The 20,122-nt window shown below is 32.3% G+C and overlaps 1 protein-coding gene and 1 pseudogene across 1 annotated transcript; one reads left to right on the top strand and one right to left on the bottom strand.

Moving 5' to 3' along the window:
- The first annotated feature begins 1,144 nt into the window (after positions 1-1,144).
- On the top strand, positions 1,145-3,387 carry LOC133292248 (MDIS1-interacting receptor like kinase 2-like; annotated as a pseudogene).
- Positions 3,388-13,033: 9,646 nt separating this feature from the next.
- LOC133292230 (OVARIAN TUMOR DOMAIN-containing deubiquitinating enzyme 12-like) lies at positions 13,034-19,865 on the bottom strand. Its single transcript, XM_061490624.1, has 10 exons — positions 19,735-19,865; positions 18,890-19,132; positions 18,348-18,421; positions 17,198-17,252; positions 17,035-17,109; positions 16,463-16,536; positions 16,287-16,335; positions 14,462-14,546; positions 13,816-13,872; positions 13,034-13,725 (listed from the first exon to the last, which is right to left on the bottom strand). Exons 2-10 carry the CDS (start codon positions 19,058-19,060, stop codon positions 13,679-13,681), a joined length of 687 nt encoding a protein of 228 aa, XP_061346608.1. The 5' UTR covers positions 19,061-19,132; positions 19,735-19,865; the 3' UTR covers positions 13,034-13,678.
- Between the last annotated feature and the right edge of the window lie 257 nt (positions 19,866-20,122).

Genomic DNA, 20,122 nt, shown 5'->3' with positions numbered 1-20,122 from the left:
GACTTTAACTAAGACATCTCCATACCTGTAGCTCATGAGGTCTTTACCTTGCATCCGAATACAAGTAGATAAGTCGTGCTAGTCTTACCCGAGATCACTTATCCCCATTCTCAGTGTCTTTAGACTAGGAACATAAAATTAGGAATATACATCCAGTATCCTTGAATCCTCATGATCGTGATCTCATCACAGATACTCAAGAGATACCTATTTTATTCCAAGGGGTTCATCCAGTTACTCATATAAAATATTAACTATAATATTGAGACAAAATATAAAACAGGATAAAAAGTGCTTTTTATTTATTTGCGACAATATAAAAGGTCCACATATGTCCTAATCTAATCAAAAGATTGTCTCTAGGACATCCATATACTAACATTGCATGTACCCAAATGCTCCCAAATCGGTTAAGGAAGACAACCACCAAGGGATAAGCAAGCACCCTCACCCTCCTACTCTCCAAGAAGTCGAGTTTCAAGCTGCATGCCAGGGAAAAACTCCATTAAAACCGTATGGAGTAGAGAGGAACAAGAAATTAGAGAAGACACTTTACCTCTGTGATTGTTGATGTTCGGCCGAGCAAGGGAAGGAGAAAGAGGAATGTAGTCTTAGGTGAAGAGGTCTCTTTTCTTAGGACAAACGACTTTGAGGAAGGGTGGAGAAGGAAGAGGAAATTAACTTAGGTGATGAGGTCCTTCCATGATGACTTGCGGTCTTCGGAAGGAGATGAGAGTAGGGGACAAGGCTGACTTAGATTTTGAACCAAAAGACAAGCAATCAGATTTCTTTCTTTCTTTACTAGGCACACAATGATGGAGAGATAAGGATGGATAAGTGGTTTGCTTCTTGACCACTAAGAGGCATTCATGCAGATTTTCTTTGGATAAGCTAAAGGATTAAAAGTAAGAAGGATTTTGGGCTGACTTGAGTCTTCAAATAGGGGACTTGGGCCGTCGCCCATTAAGGGTAATTGGATCCAAATTCATCTACTAATGAACATTATTTCATGTACCCACTAAGTAGTAATTAAGGTTCTTATATGGAGTAATAAAAATTTAATCTTATCCTACTTATACTTGTATTTCGATTTCTTAACATGCATCCACATCCATAATTGCATTTTAAATAAACCTCCTAATTTATGCGGGATGTTACACTTGGAAATTTGACAAAAGTCAGTGTGTTATACTTATTCTCAATTGAACTCACTGGGCCAAAACCACCCTCATTTGGTAATTTGAAACATTTGATGTTAGATGATAATCATTTTATTGGTCATTTGCCTCACAACGTTTGTGTTGGTGGAAAGTTGGAAAAATTTACAGCTGCAAATAACCATTTTACTGGACCCATTCCAAAGAGTTTGAAGAATTGCTCCAGCCTAAGAAGAGTTCGGCTTCAACAAAACCAACTGACTGGAAATATAACAAATGATTTTGGCATATATCCAAATTTGTACTACATCGAATTGAGTGACAATAATTTTTATGGTATCCTTTCACCAAATTGGGGAAAGTGTTATAGCCTCGAAATCCTCAAGATCTCCAACAACAATTTATCAGGTGTCATACCGCCAGAACTAGGCAAAGCAGTCAACTTCCATGTACTTGACTTATCTTCAAACCATCTCACAGGAAATATTCCAAATGAGTTACGTAACTTGACTTCATTGATCAAACTCTTGATAGGCAACAATCATCTTTCACAAAATGTTCCCGTTCAAATAACATCATTGCACGAACTTGATACCTTGGACCTTGCAGGAATAATTTAAGTGGCTTCATCACAAAGCAACTTATAAGTTTGCCTAAGTTGTTGAACTTAAATTTGAGCCAAAATAATTTTAAGGGAAATATTCCTATTGAGTTTGGCCAATTCAAAGTTCTTCGAAGTCTTGATCTTAGTGGGAATTTTTGTGCGGAACAATACCAGCAGTGCTTGGACAGCTAAAATACTTAGAAATATTGAATCTCTTACATAATAGTCTTTCAGGTGCCATTCCCTCTAGCTTTGATGATATGTTAAGCTTGACATCTGTTGATATATCGTACAACCAATTAGAGGGTCCACTTCCAAACATTCCAGCTTTTCATAATGCTACAATTGAAGCTTTGAGAAATAATAAAGGCTTGTGTGCTAATGTCTCTGGCTTGGAGCCTTGCCCAACATCAAGTGGCAGATCTCATCATCATAAGACTAACAAAGTCATATTGGTAGTTTTACCCTTTACTTTGGGCATTTTACTACTAGTACTATTTCTTATGGGAGTCTTATGTCATCTTCGCCTATCTTCAAACACAAAAGAAAACCAGGCTGAAAAATCTCAAGCTCAAAATCTATTTGCTGTATGGAGTTTTGATGGAAAAATAGTGTATGAGAACATTATTGAAGCCACGAAAGATTTTGACAACAAACATCTCATTGGGGTTGGAGGGCAAGGAAATGTTTACAAAGCAGAGTTGCCTACATGTCAAGTTGTAGCTGTGAAGAAACTCCATTCAACACCAAATGAATAAATCTCCAATATAAAAGCTTTCACAAGTGAGATCCAAGCTTTGACAGAAATTCGACATCGTAACATTGTTAAGTTATATGGGTTTTGTTCTCATTCACGATACTCATTTCTGGTTTATGAGTTCTTGGAGAAAGGTAGTGTGGAGATGATTTTGAAAAATGATGAACAAGCAACTGCATTTGATTGGAATAGAAGGGTGAATGTGGTTAAAGGCGTAGCTAATGCTTTATGCTATATGCACCATGATTGCTCGCCTCCAATTGTTCATCGAGATATATCAAGCAAGAATGTTCTTTTGGATTTGGAATATGTGGCTCATGTCTCTGACTTCGGAACAACTAAGCTCCTCAATCCTAATTCTAACAACTGGACCTCATTTGCAGTCACCTTTGGATATGTTGCTCCAGGTTCATTCCCTTTGTTTGTGAACTAATTAAGGATATAATGATTTTGTGGTTTGTCTTTGCTAGTAATTTTAGAACATAACTACTTAATAATTATCTACATTTCATGTTTGTTTCTTGATTCCTATTTGTACATGATAACTCTTATAATTTGGTACAGGACTTACGTACACAATGGAAGTAAATGAGAAATGTGATGTGTATGGTTTTGGAGTATTAGCATTGGAAATACTTTTTGGAAAGTACCCCAGAGATGTCATGTCTTCTTCATGGATCATTGTGGCCTCAACACTTGATAATATGTCGTTGATGGATAAGTTGGACCAACGTCTCCCTCGTCTTGTGAATCCTAGTGTGAAGGATGTATTATCAATTGCAAGGATAATAATTGCTTGCTTGAATGAATGCCCACGCTCTCGTCCTACTATGGAGCAGATTGCAAAGGAGCTTGTAATGTCAAAGTGATCTTCAATGGATTAGTTCCAGATTGCCATACAAATATAGCTGAAAGTTTGTGGTTACCAAATTTGCTTAAGTTCTCTTGTTCTTCTCTGTTTTGTGTAGTAAGCTTTTTTTTCTTTTAGCTATTTTGCATTGTAAGTCATTTTAATTTTGTTGTTTTTCAACTTTAGACACCCTACCAAAATTTGTACTCAAACAATATGTAAATATCATTTCAAATACACTCTACTGCCATCTTGATTTTAAATTTACTTCAAACTTGCTATGAGGCCCTGGTTGCTGTTTGAATAACATGTTTTTTGAATTTGAACATAAGTAAGACTTTGGATAACTTTTACATAAAGTATTCATGGATGAAGCAGAAGTCATTCTAAACTAAAGAGTAGATTCAATTATGGTTACTGTGATTGTAGAAGTAGTTATATTAATGTCAAGGGAGGAGTTGGATGCGTCTCTCATATGAAAAAGTGGTTATGTTATTTGATTACAACCACTTATTTAAAAGTTATAGATTTTTCTCTCTCTTATCTCATTATCTCATCATCAATGAGTGGTTGTGATCAAATAACATGATCATTTTTTCACCTGAGAGGATCAAAATCCTTAAAATATTGTTTGGAGAATTTGCGCTTTATACTATGTCCTAAAACAACAGACGACTTAATTAGCTAATTAACTATTGCATCTTGACGTTACTAATATTAAGAGCAAATCTGAAAATTCTCTCAAATGACATTTTATTTCTTCCTTTATCTTCTTGAACGATTTATATATATAGGATCAACATCAATATTAACTTCATCAATAAGAATATCTTTATCTCAAATTAGTTGGAAACGACGGTAGATGAATCAAAAAATATGTTGTTAGAAATATCTTTCATAATATTTATTCTTTTCAGCTTTTAGCATAAATGTTCTTTACAGATAAATTATCCTGCACAAACTAATAGAAAAAGTAACAGCAACAATGTTATATTTACAAATAGTTTTGCTTAAAAACTTTTACAATTAAATTTTAATCATTGATTTTTGCAAATCTGGTGGCTAAAATTTATTAAGAATTAATAATTAATTAATAAGTATAACACAATAAATTATAACTGTCAGATTGACAAGAATCAACGGTTAAGATTTAATTGTAAGAATTTGTAAGCGAAAATTTTTGTAACTATAACCTTCATCGATAATAATAATTACAATAACAAACTTCCATACGAGTACTTATGGATCTAATGCAAGTCATTGTGTTGGGACAGGGACAAATGAACTGCAGAAAAGATTCCAATTTATCTACAAACAAGATTCATCATTGATCTTGAGGGCATAAGTTCCACGGTAAGAATGTTTGTTAAAAGATTTGTCCAGTTAAAGCATGTTTGATATGTTTTGCCATACTAATGTAGTCAAACTTATAGGTGGCAAGTAGGGGTGCTAAACGAGCCAGGGGCCTTTGGCTCGCCTCGTGAAGGCCTGAACTTACATGTTTAAAATTGATTGTTGGAACCAGGCTTAAACTTGTAAAAAAGCTCGTATAATAAAAAGGTCTCAGGCTCCAATTTAAAAGCTCGGCCTTAGAGCCTCTCAGGCTGGCCTAATATATTAACTTTTATTTTATATTTTTTATACTACTTGTGATAGCTCTCTCTCTCTCCTCAATCCATTTCATCCCATTTTATTAATTAAACAGACTTTTTGAATGATTTTGGTTTATATTATGTTGTTTGGATATACATTAAATTTATGAATATTTATGGAATTACTAGTGCTGTTGATTGTATATTTTGTTTGGATAAATTTTTGTTGTCTTATTTTTTTAAACAAACTAAACCAGGCTTTTATTTTTTATAAATAAGACAGGCTACAGGCTGAAATTATGTTCATAACAGGTAACAGGCTTGATCAGGCTGACACATTTAAACACAGGCTTAGCCTTTTAAGATCAAAGCTCGGCTCGGCCCGTTAACACCCCTAGTGGCAAGTACGGGGTCAATCCCGTATGGATTCATTACGGGAATGTGTCCACGTCGGCTTGTCCCATATAGTTTTGTCAGAGGACCTTATGCCACATGCAGTCCCATCAGCATTTGTTACGGGACTAGTCTCGTCAGTTAGTATTACGGTACTAGTATCGTCAGCATCTTTTACGCCACTATGAAAATAAGTTCATGGAGTGTAATAATGTATCGTCTATCCAGAGTGAGTCTGAGCCACCTTTCGAGTGTGAACGTTAAGTGACTATAGCACTAGCACCATTCCTTCCCGCGGATGAAGCACTGTCACATGACTTTTCTGGAAAAATGTGTGTCAGACATCGACACGCTTCAACACATTCCAAGACGTGTCCGACACACGATCAATGATTTAGGACACGTCGATTATCTCGACACTCGATTTTGACCGTATCGAACACGATCAAGAGGCAAAAAGGTAAGTTTTTTGAATTTTTTATAAAATTAAAATAATTTTAAAATAAAAAAGACAAACAGACACGAAGATATGAAGGAAGAGAAGAGGCAGAGGCTACTGGGAGCATTACAGTAATGCGACGAAGATCTCAAGGCACTCAAGAAGTCAAGGCCATGCAGTTGGATGATCCACCACCATCACCTTTCCAAGCAGTGCTTCGATGTTCTTCCTCATGTCGTTCTTCTTCCTTGTGTCGTTCCAAAGGATATTGCAAAGAGCCTAAACCACCAATTTCTTTCGGCTATCATTGGCAACCATCTCTGATTAGCGATAAATGACGATTTGGTGCTGCTACTATTATTCTTTCAACTTCAAACTCTCTCTCTCTCTCTCTCTACTCACTACAATCTGCCTATGTTACATTTCAAAGGTTTAGGTTTCTATCTGATTACCAAATGATGGTAGCTCAGTTGGCACCAGAGAACTGAGCAATTGGGGTGAGAACATGTGTTCGATCCTCTCCAATACTGTCTTTGGAAGGGGTTTAAAGCTTTAATTTTGGGATCCGTCCCGAATTGAACTAGTCGTTAAGCGATGAACCGATTGAAATATCTCCAAAAAAAAATTTATGTGTTCTCAACTTTTGTTTGGTGTGAAAAACGGTGTCGTATTAACATCATATAGGTTTCAGTAATGGGCTGCTTAGTTTGGTTAGTGGACCCAATAACTAATTGCATGAGTCGAAGACTAGTCACATATGCGGTATGCCTTCAACAAACAACAGAAAAAACCAACACAATAAATGTGTGCCTGTCCCTATACCTTTAAGTAGTCTCCTCTCTAGTCTACTCTGTACAGTATATGGATGTTCTATTATTTTTGTTTTATATTTATATTATGAAAAATTTGAATATTTGATTGGTTGTGTATTTATTATGGGTTGTGTTATATGTATTAAATATAAACTATATTATATATATTAAAAATATTATTTAATATCAAAATATGTCTTAATATGTTAAAATATAATATTTTTTAAATTATCATCGTGTCGTATCGTATCTCGTGTCGCATATCAGTGCAACATAACTTCCTGCATTAACGGTGAAGATTTTGTTTTGTTTTCTTTTCCTCTTTTAATTTTTCAGCATCCAAACAGGATTTGACCATTTATTTTATCGTTATATAATTCTCATAAGAAGAGAGAACAAACTTCTCCAACATAGGGGTAAAATAAATGTCAACTTCCAATGGTCGCTTTATAGGCGCCGCGCCGTAAATAGAAATTAGAAGAACAGAAATATATTATTTCACATTTTATTTTTGAATAAATTTTATATAAGTTTCGTTATTAAGATTTATTTAAATTATTTAGAGAGATTTACATTAAATTTAATCTATATTAAAATGAGTATATTAAATAATGTGATTACTAACCAATATATGAAATAAACATATTTGATAATTAAACAGATGATAATATACATTCCACCAAGCATCTAATATCGATGATTTGAAACTTATGGATCTATATTTTCATAAATATTGAAAAGTTGGTGAATTGAATCTAGATGTTTATTTAAACTCATTAATCATAATTAAACTCATGTTAAATAAGTCTTAAATACAAATATCGTTTTTAAAAAAGACTCTTCTTATGTCAAAATCAAAACAAATTACAAAACTGACTAAAAGTTTATGGGTTCTATTTTTCTCATGTTGTAGGAGATAAGTATCTCCTACTATAGATACATAATATGGTAGAGCCCACCATCCATTAAAAAAAGAAAAAAGAAAAAATAATGTCATAACTTTTTATGTGAGAGAAACATGAGATAGTTATCTCATGTAAAATGAGACAATTATTTCCCAAAGTTTATACTAGGATTATAGAATCTTCTACCATTATAATTTAATAATTATGTCATTAATTGCTTGTTCATTCTCCTGCTCTAAGGCCCAAGGGTGTGGTATTTTGAAACATGTGACAGTCACATCACTTGGTGGATGAGCTCATTATCATTCTAAATTTCTAATTCTTTTAATAAGAATAAAAATTGTATTGAAAATTCTTTTAATATTATTATTCAATGACATAATTAATTATTAAAAAATTTAAGTATCACACTCGTTAATTAATTTCATTTAACAATATATTAGCACATCATTTTACATAACAGATTGATAAAAATTCACACTCATGGTGATAAAATTTAAACTTTTTATTTATCTCAAAATGAAACCATTAATTCTTGTTGTGGTTAAAATGGTGAAAAAAAGGAGAAAATCAACAAAACCAATTAATGATTCCATATTTCACCATCGAGAGAGAGGGGGAGAGAATGAACTAATGTTAAGAATACTATTCCTAACATTAGTTCTTTTATTCTTTCGAAAACCATTCTTCGCCATGGATGAGCAGGAGCTCGCAGATGACTTGGCTTTACAAGAGGTTGCCGCTAATCTTGCTTCTCTCGAATTTAAAATATTGCAGCATTTCAAAGAAAATAGCAATTTCTCTGCATAGAATGATGTTGCAACACCTAAGCACATCCTTAAATATTATTGTATTATTTATTTATTTTTTATAAAATTTTCTACGGAATTTGATTTTTGAAAGATTCACAAATATATATATTTTTTTGCATATATCTTTTAAAATGTTTTTGACAGAATTTATTTTTCATAAAAAAATTTTGACGAAATTTTTTTGACGAAATATATTTTTTATTGAAATTGACGTGATTAATTTTTGCATATGATTTTTAAAATGTTTTTAACATAATTTATTTTTCGTTAAAAATTTTTGACGAAAAATAGATTCCGTCAAAAACTTTGACGAAATATATTTTTTGTTGAAATTGACATGATTAATTTTGACGAAATATTTTTAATCGAAAATTTTCTTTGAAAATTGAGACTTTTTAAATAGTGATTGATGGCCATAAATTCCCACATCCAGGTGCTTTACCTTCGTTAGAAGTATCATCCATATAATGACATCATCCTCCAATGGAACATAGTGAACTTATGGATCCTATACCATTGATTAGTCATGCATGTTTTAGCAATGATGTTCATCATGCTATTTTATGATTTACTAGGGATCCAAGAGGATTTTCCATTCTTTCCCATTTGGATCTTGGGGACAAGGTCCCTGTCAAAGGGGGAGCTGATGATACGGATGGAAATCACAAAGAGCCACAAGAACACTAACATATGGTTGCATATTTAGAGCATTGTTGAGTAGTTGAAGGAGTTACAAGAAAACTAAGTTGAGGATTTAGTTAGTTAAACGATATGTAGTGATTGAAGTTAACCATTTTATAATAAGTTTTAGAAGTCAGTTATGAGAGATAGATCGCATGTGTAATAGTAGTCTATTAATAGCGTTCTTGTAAGTGAATTTTGGAAGGAAATAATCATTTTCTCTTCTTGAGTTTACGCTGTTTTCTTTCATTGTTTCTATCACTCTTAATATATGAAAACTATTTCTAACATTCCCAGGCCATATGCTAATCTATCGCTATTTGACTAATATTTGACCGACATTATTTTACTAATCTGCCCATTTACTTGAGTAAGTGTTGACAAAACATTGGTCAAATAAGGGATAAAGTGGTAATTTTCTTTTAAAAAATAAGGACAAAATGATCAATCCGCCCAACAACTTAATAAAATATTCCTTACTTACTCATTGTTCTGTGTCGTCTCATGATTTGTAATTAATTATTAAGATTTAATTTTAGCCTTTAGAATATTCTAACTACTATAAACATAAGATGTAAATGGGTCTGGGAGCTTCTCAGGGGATCTACAGTGTGATCTGACTTTAATTTGGATTAACTTGACTCATTTTAAAAATAATACAGGTTTGAATTTATTAAAAGATGTCTTTAGAAATAATAGATTATAAGCCTATTTTAAAAAGGCTAGTTCTCTAACCCTCCAGGCATGATCTGCATTTTTTAATAAATAATATTTTATTATTTTTAATAAAATAATATTTGGGTTGTGCGGCTTTAGCTATTATATTATTTTGATTTTCATCAACTTAAATATACAAAATAAACATAATAATTATAGCATATATTTTACAAAGTCAAATATGTCATTTTTGAAAACTTGATAAGGCAGGTCAAGCCTTGTAATTTTTTAAAAATGAGTCAGACCAAACTTATAATTTGTCTTATATTAAGTTAACAAACTAAGATAGTCTTGAAATATTTTACATAAACCTAGTTCATTTAGGCTAAAACTTGATCTGACCTGATTCATTTACACTCCTAAACATAACTCAATTATAATCTGCTTAAATAAATTCAATTTAAAATTTAAAATCTTGATTGGAAAATCTGTTGGTATCAAGCAATAAAACCCCGCCTATCCTATCTGTGGTTGTCTCGAGTAAAATCCTTCTGCATTTAAAGTTTGAAGACTTCCTTTGGCTTTAACTAAATATTTATCCATAATAACAAAAATTTCCCATTATCACGTGGTTCAAGGTCTAGTTGTAATTGCAATTATTCTATGTTTCCATTTAAAGTATTGATTTGGTTTAAGATAAAGGTTATATTTATAATTTTTTTTTACAACCTCTTACAACCATATCTTAACACCGTTGATTTCCGTCAATCAACGATTATAATTTTCACAAATTAATCTTATTAATTAATTATTAATTCACAACAAATGATAACCGTTGATTGACGGAAATTAACGGTGTTAAGATGTGATTGTAAGAGGTCGTAAAAAAATAGTTGTAAGTATAACCTTCCTCCTAGTTTAATAATAATAATAATACCAATCATGAAACGCAAATAAATGGTTTATTCACAACCATTCTAGCACGGCTAATGATATGCTAATGTTCACTGGTTCCACTCACCAATTTGCAAGAAGTGATTTTTGACAAAATGCTAAAGTGATCCCAAAACCTTCAATGGAGCCTTGATTAGACAATGATTGATGCCAAGCACCACATCGCCCCATATAAACAAGGAGAGCGAGTTCATGGACTGTCGAGTCTCTCTGCTTTGTATTGGAAAATATTCAAGCTTGAAAGGGCCATTGCCGGTGAGGTCCTCTTCTCCACGTGAGTGGAGGTATGACTTCGATGACTTTGGGTCCAAACGAAGTAGTTAGCAAGAGCATGGTGTAGGCGCTAAAGTCGTTCAAGCATCCCTTGGCTAGAGAACCATCGGCAGGTATAGCGATATCAACCACAATCTTGAAAGTGTATAAAAGGGCGAAGACTATTAATTTTCCCTAGGAAAACCATGTTAAAAGTTTGTAGTTTTATGTTGGCTTGATTTTAATTTTATCTCTACATGTAGAACATTTTTTTTTCAACTTATCATCTATGATTACTACTTTAAAAATAAGTGCGAGTGATAAAGTCTCGCATCGTGTAGAAATACGCTAAACAAGGAACATATATGTGAAAAGATAAATAAACCTAAAATCTTGAAGTTTTGTATTGAAATATGATATCAAGTCAATTTTTGAGATTAGTATTGCTTAGCCCATTGATGTGTTGCATGTAGAGTTGTTAAAAAGGATTATGACTCGTGGGTCAAATACAAAAACCTTATATTTGGCCCAAAGCCCACCTTGATATAAAGCTTTTTTTAGATTTAACCACCAAAGTCCTATGATTTAGCAGGTTGGTGGAGACTTATCCATGGACCAAAATTTCATTTATTATAATGCCCATTATTTAAAAAAATATATAAAATAGAAATAAAAATATATAAATTTTGATGTTTAAAAACAATTAATATACTTTATAAATATTTTCTATAGAATATATACAATAAATATATATTTTAATGATTCAATAAGAAAGTTTATGTATTTATTTTAGTTTTAGTTTTGGATTATTATAAATGAAAGACATTTCCTTATAATATGAATATTTATATATTTTTTCTATAGAATCTATACAATAAATATATATATTTTAATGACTAATAAGAAATTTTCTGTATTTACTTTAGTTGTAGTTTTGAACTATTTTAAATGAAAGATATTTTCTTCCCTATTTATAATTATTTTTATTCATTCTTATATGATGTTTGCGATAACATTAACCATAGAGTTATAATATATATAAATTCAATACTTAAAAATGCACTTATATCAAAGCTACCAATTAGATTTCAACAAAAAAAAAACCCTTGAGTGAGAGAGTTCATCATTTTAAGTTTGAAGATATTTCAAGATTTTGGTGATTCAAAGGTGTTTTGATCCATATGGGCTTGGGGAAAACATCTCCTTTCCATTCTAGGATGATCTATGGTAAGTAAATATAACTTAGAACATGTTTTATGATGAATTCATAATTTTGGGTTTTAATGTGAATAGTGCTCCAAAAATCAAAATTTTAGAAGAAATTTTGATGTGTTTGCTTGTTTAAATTATGTTTATGGTATAGAGTTGAGCAAAGTGACTGAATAGTGGAGGAGAATCCGTTTGAGAAGCCATTGGATTGAGAAACATAGTTTCTCTAAACTTAAAAAGAGAGTAAGTATTTATATTGAGTCTAGCCATGGGACTTAGCATTTATGTGTTGAATGTGTGGATGATGTGAATCCATGTTAATTGGGGAAGAATCTGTTTACAAACTTTTTTTATAAATTACACTAAGTCTGACCGGTCATACCCTCTTGATTAAAATATGACTTAGTATTGGGACTTAGCATTTATGTGTTGAATGTGTGGATGATGTGAATCCATTAGCTTGCTATGTGTTAATTGGGGAAGAATCCGTTTACAAACTTTTTTTATAAATTACACTAAGTCTGATCGGTCATACCCTCTTGATTAAAATATGACCAGTCAGACATAGTGTAATTTATAAGAATTTGTAAATAAAAAATTTGTAAATATAACCTTCCCCGTGTTAATTATGTTGAATTGGTGATAAATTTCACATTGGAATTAGGTGGTGTATAGCAAAGCTATTTTTGGTGATGATTTGGACATAAAACAAAGTTGAATAGATCTCATGTGTGGAGAAATCAATTGGTTCGGAAATTTCATGAGAGAAGCTTTCGAATCTTGGGATTTATCCCTTATTTATTCTACCAAAAGGAGGGCGGTTTTCTGTAGTATATGTAATAACATTAGATTTTGATATAATGCATTGTATGTATTTACTCTCTGTGCCACACAAAATGGACTTGGGGTACGCCCTCAGATACATATGTTGAAGGGGGAAAACAGGTGACTTACACGGTTCAAACAGTTTTGTAAATCTTGTAAATCAATACACAATTTGCTTTACAAAGCAAAGGAAAAAAAAACAAATCATACTGAATTATTCTCCCCGGTAAAAGAAAGGCATAATAAAAATAAAAAAATAAAAAAATAAAAAATATCATGAGTAAACTGTAAAGAATAGTATGGGAAAAAGGCCTACAAGGAATTTCTCCCCCTTCCTCCTCTGTTTTAATCTATAGGAAAAAAATGTCCACAACCTCCTCCATCTTTAATACTTTGGCAAATAGATTTTTCAATTTTCATTTTTGACAGTTTATCCTCACTGAATAATATATAATAGCTACTATGTATTCATAAAGGATAACTAATTTTTAGACATTTTTCAACATGAAAGGAGCTGATCAGTTAAAGATCCAATGGGTATAGAGTGGTTGAAATAGTGTGAAGGTAGTAGCTAAGTAGCAAAGATAAGAGGTAACTATTAAGATGTGATCCAAATTTGAAAGGAGTCAATTCTGAATTGAAAGTTAAGAGGTCTAATTGCCAAAGCCACAAAGTTGAAAGGGAGTTTTGTGGACCTTTTTCCTTACCTATGAAATGATACAGAATGTATGTATACACAGCACTACATCTTATGACCTTAATGCTTATATCTACCACTCCTAGAACAACCAGTGTTTCCGCCTTGGTTTATGCTGGATTGGTGCATCTAAAACAAAGACAAAATAATAAATCAATAATTAATAGACTCTTAACACCCCAAAAGTAATGGAAGGAACAGGTTTTGTGGTGAACAAACCTCGAATTTCATACAGTGAATTATAATGAACCTCAGACCAGAAGCTCAACCACAGTTCTGCATTATTAAGAAAATAAAGGGAAACAAAAGAGTAAGAGAATACTACTATAGTACTACTACAATTTAAATATTAAAGATCTGAGAACTAAAGTGTTACAGTTCATTGGCCAATAGAACTCTGAAAGTGCCTTTCCTTTTTACTCCCGTTAAAGTTTGTATCCAAGTCTGCAGTTACCTTCCTTTTTGTTCTTTTTAATTTTAGTTAAAAAGAATTATTATAGGCCTTGGACTAAAAGTGATATTTCAATTAGAATAGGCTTGATGCTTGATTTTAAAAGATAGAATCAACTTGAAATTATTAAATTAATTATAAGAGGTTTGTACTTTGATCTTACATTAGGGAAAAACACAACTTTGGGATCAATTATATACTACTCAACTTCAAAAATAATCTCTATCTGGGGAAGGCGAGAGGTAATGCCGTTTATAGAATTATGCAGTGCATAATCTTTCTTGAAATAACATAATAGAAAATTTCAAAACTTATGGGGCACGTTGTCTCTATTATGCTCTGCCTTGTTTACAATCAAACTCATAAGACTGAATTAAGTTATGGTGGGACAAACAATGGTGATGATGGTCTTACCACACTTTGGTGCTTGGTACAGCGGCATAATTTCGATGAAACAAGTATCTCTGAATGATGTCAGAAGGCATATCTTCGCTGCAAACTGCATTAAAAACAAGAAACATTATACAACATTGACATTTGACAGTAATAGACAACAAACATCATATAATAATAATAAAAAAAAAAATAAAATAACCTCAAGTTGTCAAGAGAATTTGATGTAAAAAAGTCAATAAATTTGAGAATGCAAGTTTCAACTTCTGAGAGAATAGAACCAATGCATGAACTGTAGTGACATAACAATTTTGATAAAATTTCATTGCATAACATCATTTCATTATTGCATCATTTTTCCATATATTATAAAAAATTGTAGCATAACCAAACTCAACTTTTTTGTTTTATGACTTATGTATTTAAAGAGGTTGCTAGGATATCTCCATTGACATACTTGACAAGGTAAGAAACAAGAACGACACTTGCATTTATGGTCTCCAACAACCAAAATTAATTGGGGTAAAAACAAAAGACTGGGAATGTTGTATGCTTCAATAACATACAACATCACTTTTCCTTAAACAAAAGTTCTAATTCGATTTCACTTACAGATTCTTGGGAGAAGCATATATACCCAAAACTTGCCCATGCACTCCAGTGAAGTATTTCAGTTTTCATACAACACATTCTACCCAGATTTTTGTTGAATCGGGGGAGCCAAACTACATCTTAACCCAAAATCTTAAGAAATTATTAGATATATGACTATATGGTTCTTATTTTATCCATTCCTTTCCAATGTGGGACTTCTTCACCCACATCTAACTTAAACTTGAATTCCCAACAATTTTTCCCTTGCTATCTTGTTAAGGGAGTCTCGACAAAAGCAATTTGACTTAGTCAAGATACCAACATTCCGGTTCCCCACAAATTTAGTTCACTTAGGTTTCATATTTAGCACGACCTGTCCTCAATCTATTTGTTAGTTTCCATAGAAATACATATATCGATGTATATACTCATTGCACTCCAAATGTGAGGCATGGATTACAATATAATAATCTTGAACCAGACATACATTACAGATACAGATGTTATGCATCAACTCTTTTAAGTCCAAGAACAGATAAACCATATCAAAATCTACTACATAAGGCCCTTCTAGAAAAGGGAATAGTTTAACGACAATTAACTACTATACTATTAACCGACTAAAGGCCCCAAAAATAAAAAAATTGTAGTCAACACATGCACACAAATAAATTAAAATCAAAAAGCAATATTGGACATAATACATATTACCTAATATTATTCAAATAACTCATTATTATGTTAATAATATATTTTGCTAGATGACCGAATGAAATAACCTGTCAGTTTGGCCAGTTCTTCTATCACTCTAACCCAATTGGACAAATATCCAAAGTCGAGAGGTATCAAACTAGTGATACAGGGCACAAATATTATTTAAATAGCACAAAGAAAAAAAAAATGCAACCAAGTTTTCCATGTCAACCACTATTACTTATATACTATACGTAAGATGAAATTCTGGTAGGGCAATCTCTAAAGTCATCCATATAGGCTTATACATCCGCTTCAGAATATTAGTGAGAGCTTGAGAAATATGTTCTTCCAGGATAGAATACAACCTCAAACACCTATCAGAAACTTGGCTAACTGAAATAATCTTTTTCTATTAGTAAGAATGTTACATTTTCATCTTAGTCTGAACAAAAAAATCTAAATATTCAAGAAAACAGAATAAAAGGAATAAAAAAAAATTTAAAAATTTGTAGCATACTACAAAAGTAACAAAATGTTTAAACACTGCATTACAAACCTTATCAGCAGCTGCCTGTAAGGTAATGTGGTCCCCCCATTCTCCAGATCTGTCACGTGGTAGAACGAAGGTGAATACAGTGCATTTGATTAAAATGCTACTTGTAGAACCCACAAATGTAATGGATTATTCCAAACATAATGATTTAAGTAATGGTTTATCTGAAAAATACGTACTTAGCCATTTTCTTGTGATATTGTTTGTACTTCATTGGTACATAGCATTCATATATGGAACGGTGATCTTTGAGCTGGCAAGGAGAAACATTATGCAAATAAGCATCTCAAACTATCTGTTTGCTATATTAGATAGAATTAATAGATTTCATATTGATCCACCTTTTAGTATAAAGGATTTGTACCACTCCCATTGCATGATTTAAAAACCGTTTTTTTATTAACTAAAACCAATAATTTACCAACATTTCTTTCATCTTTCCATTTTCTTCTCTTGGAGGACGTTTTTTACTCTCCATGTTTACTACTTAACTAATGCATTAATCCTTAATCAGTAACTATTAACTTGGACATTATAAAAGAACCAAAAGCCCCTTTGTACCTCCCCTTTCCCCTCTTCTCTTTTGAGTATGCACTCATTGATTCAAAACTCATTCATCTATATACATCAGCAAATTCAAATCTGTCAACCTATTAAAACACTCCTAACCAAAGAATATCAGATGTCCTCATAGGTTGACTTGTTTAAGAGGCATTATCCTTTCTACATGACCAACTCCAGTGCAACATACCTGTTTTACAATCTCTTTACGGACATGCTTGTGGTGTTCAGGAGACCTATACAGCTGATCTGAAAGTGCGCGGAACTGCAATGTAGAGAGAATCATCAGTGAAAATTCAAAAAGGATATTAGGATAACGCTCGTCCTCATAAACAGTTGCTATGATAACACACCTGACAGTTTCCATCTCCAGATACTTTAACTTCACATAGACCATAGACGTTCAACCTGAAAGAGTAAAGAGAGAATGGTTTAATACATCCAACAAAGACTAAATGCATATGTGCATAACATGTTACTTGCTGAGCTTATCCTCGTTATTTTACAAATGTAGGTGCCTTGGACATATCAAATATCAATACGTTGGACAATAATTGTACATGTCAAAAGCAACAGACAATGTTTGTGATGCGACTTGCATGAGGAGGGAAAAAATATTCCTTAGGAAATATACTTAGTCAGTTAGTTAGTTAGTAGGAGGAGGGTTGTATAAAAGGAGGTGTTGTCCTCTGTATGAGATAGACAGAATACTTTTCTAAAGATTGGCTGACAGTGCTCAGAGACAAGGGGAGTGCCCCTTGGCAAGAGAAGTGTCTCTTGAATGTTCTTCCACCTTTCTTCATCAATAAACAAATCTTTTCCTTTCATTTCTCATTCCTCTTTCATTTTTCCTTTCCATTTTGCAAGTATCAAGCTTTAGAAAATCCAGGGCTGTAACGGTTTGCTAACCTTGATGCTTCAGAATATGTATTCTCTACATTAAATAACCAGTAATTACTGTTACCAACAAAAAAAAAAAAACAGTATTTACTTCCACGCAAAGATCCTGAATACAGAAAAGTCACCAATTGATTCAGCCACATAATCTTTCTTTTTACCATTTTTCTTATGAAGCATTGCAAATTCCAACTTTTGTTTATTCCTTGAAGTTGAAAGAATGCCAGTATACTGTTCTCATCAAGAGTTTTTATGGCAGCTTTATTATATCTTATTTTCCTAACCATAACTATATGGCCTCCCATAAATGCCACCATATCTACAGTCAATCCGCACAACTCTCTCCTTGCCTATAAGGAACAACGTTTCTATCCCCAAGTCATTTTAATTTGAATTACCAAGTAGTAAATGCCGTTTCTACTTATTCTAAATTAAAAAAAAAAAAAAAAAAAAAAAATTACTTGACCTGGTATGGTTTTAATTATACATAATATAAGTGCATATTTCTGTCCATGTTCATTATTTTATTAGTCAAATTTCTTCCAAAAATGTATGGATGGAAACTTAAAGCTTTAGAATATTCCTCACAAGAAATAGCAGATATACCTCTGAAGCAGACGCTGGTGATCCATACTGGCATCACTTATTGTGGGGATGAAGGAATTTATCCGGGGCACATGCTGTAATTTGAAGATGTTGGAATTATAAGATATAAAGAAAAACACATGTATTCGAAATTTCAGATATCCCTCTTTTCACCCCCTTTCAGAAAAGGGGAAGTGAAATCACTAATGAAAGTATACTTTTTATATGCGATGACAATGCAGATGAAGCAACTTTGTAATACCATAAAAATCTAAACCAAATTAAGAGCCAAATTTCAAGAGTGTCCACAGGAAGTTAAAAGGAAGGAGGACATATCAAGAACTCTAGAGCTAGTATGCCCTTTCAAAGTATTAAATGTATTCCTTCTCCTTCACCATTTTTAAGTGACGAGATATATACATATTTAGTTAAATAAGTTTTATAATGAGATATTTGAAAAGCAGAAATCAAAACTGGTACCTATATTACAGGACCATAGCTGATAAAAAAGTCCACATTTTTTGCTATAGTTTGAAGAATAACAGAAAAACAAGAATTCTTACAGGAACAGGCGCCAAGTTGGAAAGGCGCCGACCGACTGCTCCATCTAAATTGGCATACTCTTCTGACAGCACAAGAGCAATCATTTTGTCATCCTCAACATCCTGTTGACTGCTAAGGGAAGTCGAACTGGAACTTTCACCCCAATGCTGAGTCTGAGTTCCATTCATCATATCCTGAGCCAGCAATTTCTTGATTCTTCAACCTAAAAAGCAAAATTTCACAACAATCCACAGCCACTGAACCTGCAACAATTGAAAAGACCTCTACGGTTATAAAATACTTTGCAATCTTGAATTTGCCTAACAAGTGACAAGCTTTTCTACATCTATAGTCCTGAAAAGTGTAATTAAAACACTCAACTAAGCAACACAAGGACAAGATGCACCAACGAGAGATGAAATCAGTCAATGTAAAAGCATAAAACAGGTAAATTAAAGAGAAACAAGACCAAAACCCTACAAAGAGTAATATCACACACTAACTCTTCCAATTCCATGTGCGTTAACATTGCTTGGAATGAATACTAGACAATTAGGACATGAAAAGACCAAATATGATAATCAGGAACAAAGTGAAATTTACAAATTCTTGTTAACACATGCTAAAACAATAATAATATAAATAGATTGATAGATATTGATCATAAATTGATGGAATTCCATTGATAAAAAGTTTTTTTTTTTTTAAACACATAATCAGATCGTAGATTTTGATCACAACCCACAAAAAGAAAAAAGAAAAAAAGAAAAGAAATGGTGGATAATCAGCAAAATCCAATCATAAGCAACGAAGATAACAATTTTAATTTTAATTAACATATAAAAAAAAAAAAGAATAAAAAAACCTGCGATATTGTTGCGATTGAATAATGAAGAGTTCTAGCGAAACAATGATGCAATGAATGGGTGCGTGTGACGAAGAAGGAGAGAAACAGTAACTGTGTCAGAATTAAATAATGAATAGAGAAATTTTCAATTTCGCGTTTTTTAGGTTTGGTGAATGAAAATGGGAGACACGTTATTAGTTATTACTTATAGACACACACTAACACAAAAAAACAAAAAACAAAAACAAAATCTACATAAAATATTTATATGGGTAGTACTTAGACATGTACTCCTATCCTATATAGCATTTGGTAATTAAATAAATATTATCTGATAAGGAATTTTTTATTTGTATAATATTAAGAAATTTTATTTCTTATCTCAGCCATTAATTTCTTTATTTAA

Source organism: Gastrolobium bilobum, unplaced genomic scaffold (assembly GCF_033153095.1).
Source record: "Gastrolobium bilobum isolate Gb01-03AN ecotype WA unplaced genomic scaffold, APGP_CSIRO_Gbil_v1 utg30134, whole genome shotgun sequence".
Classification (NCBI taxonomy): Eukaryota; Viridiplantae; Streptophyta; class Magnoliopsida; order Fabales; family Fabaceae; genus Gastrolobium; species Gastrolobium bilobum.
Note: the sequence above shows the minus strand (reverse complement) of the source record. Positions and strands in the feature narration are given on the sequence as shown.

Coding starts and splice junctions, on each gene's coding strand:
- LOC133292230 (XM_061490624.1), bottom strand. CDS start 19,060: ATGATGAATGGAACTCAGACTCAGCATTGGGGTGAAAGTTCCAGTTCG. Junction 16,336..16,462: donor TATCACAAGAAAATGGCTAA/GTACGTATTTTT, acceptor ACCACGTGACAG/ATCTGGAGAATGGGGGGACC. Junction 14,547..16,286: donor TACAGGCAGCTGCTGATAAG/GTTTGTAATGCA, acceptor TTTTTAATGCAG/TTTGCAGCGAAGATATGCCT.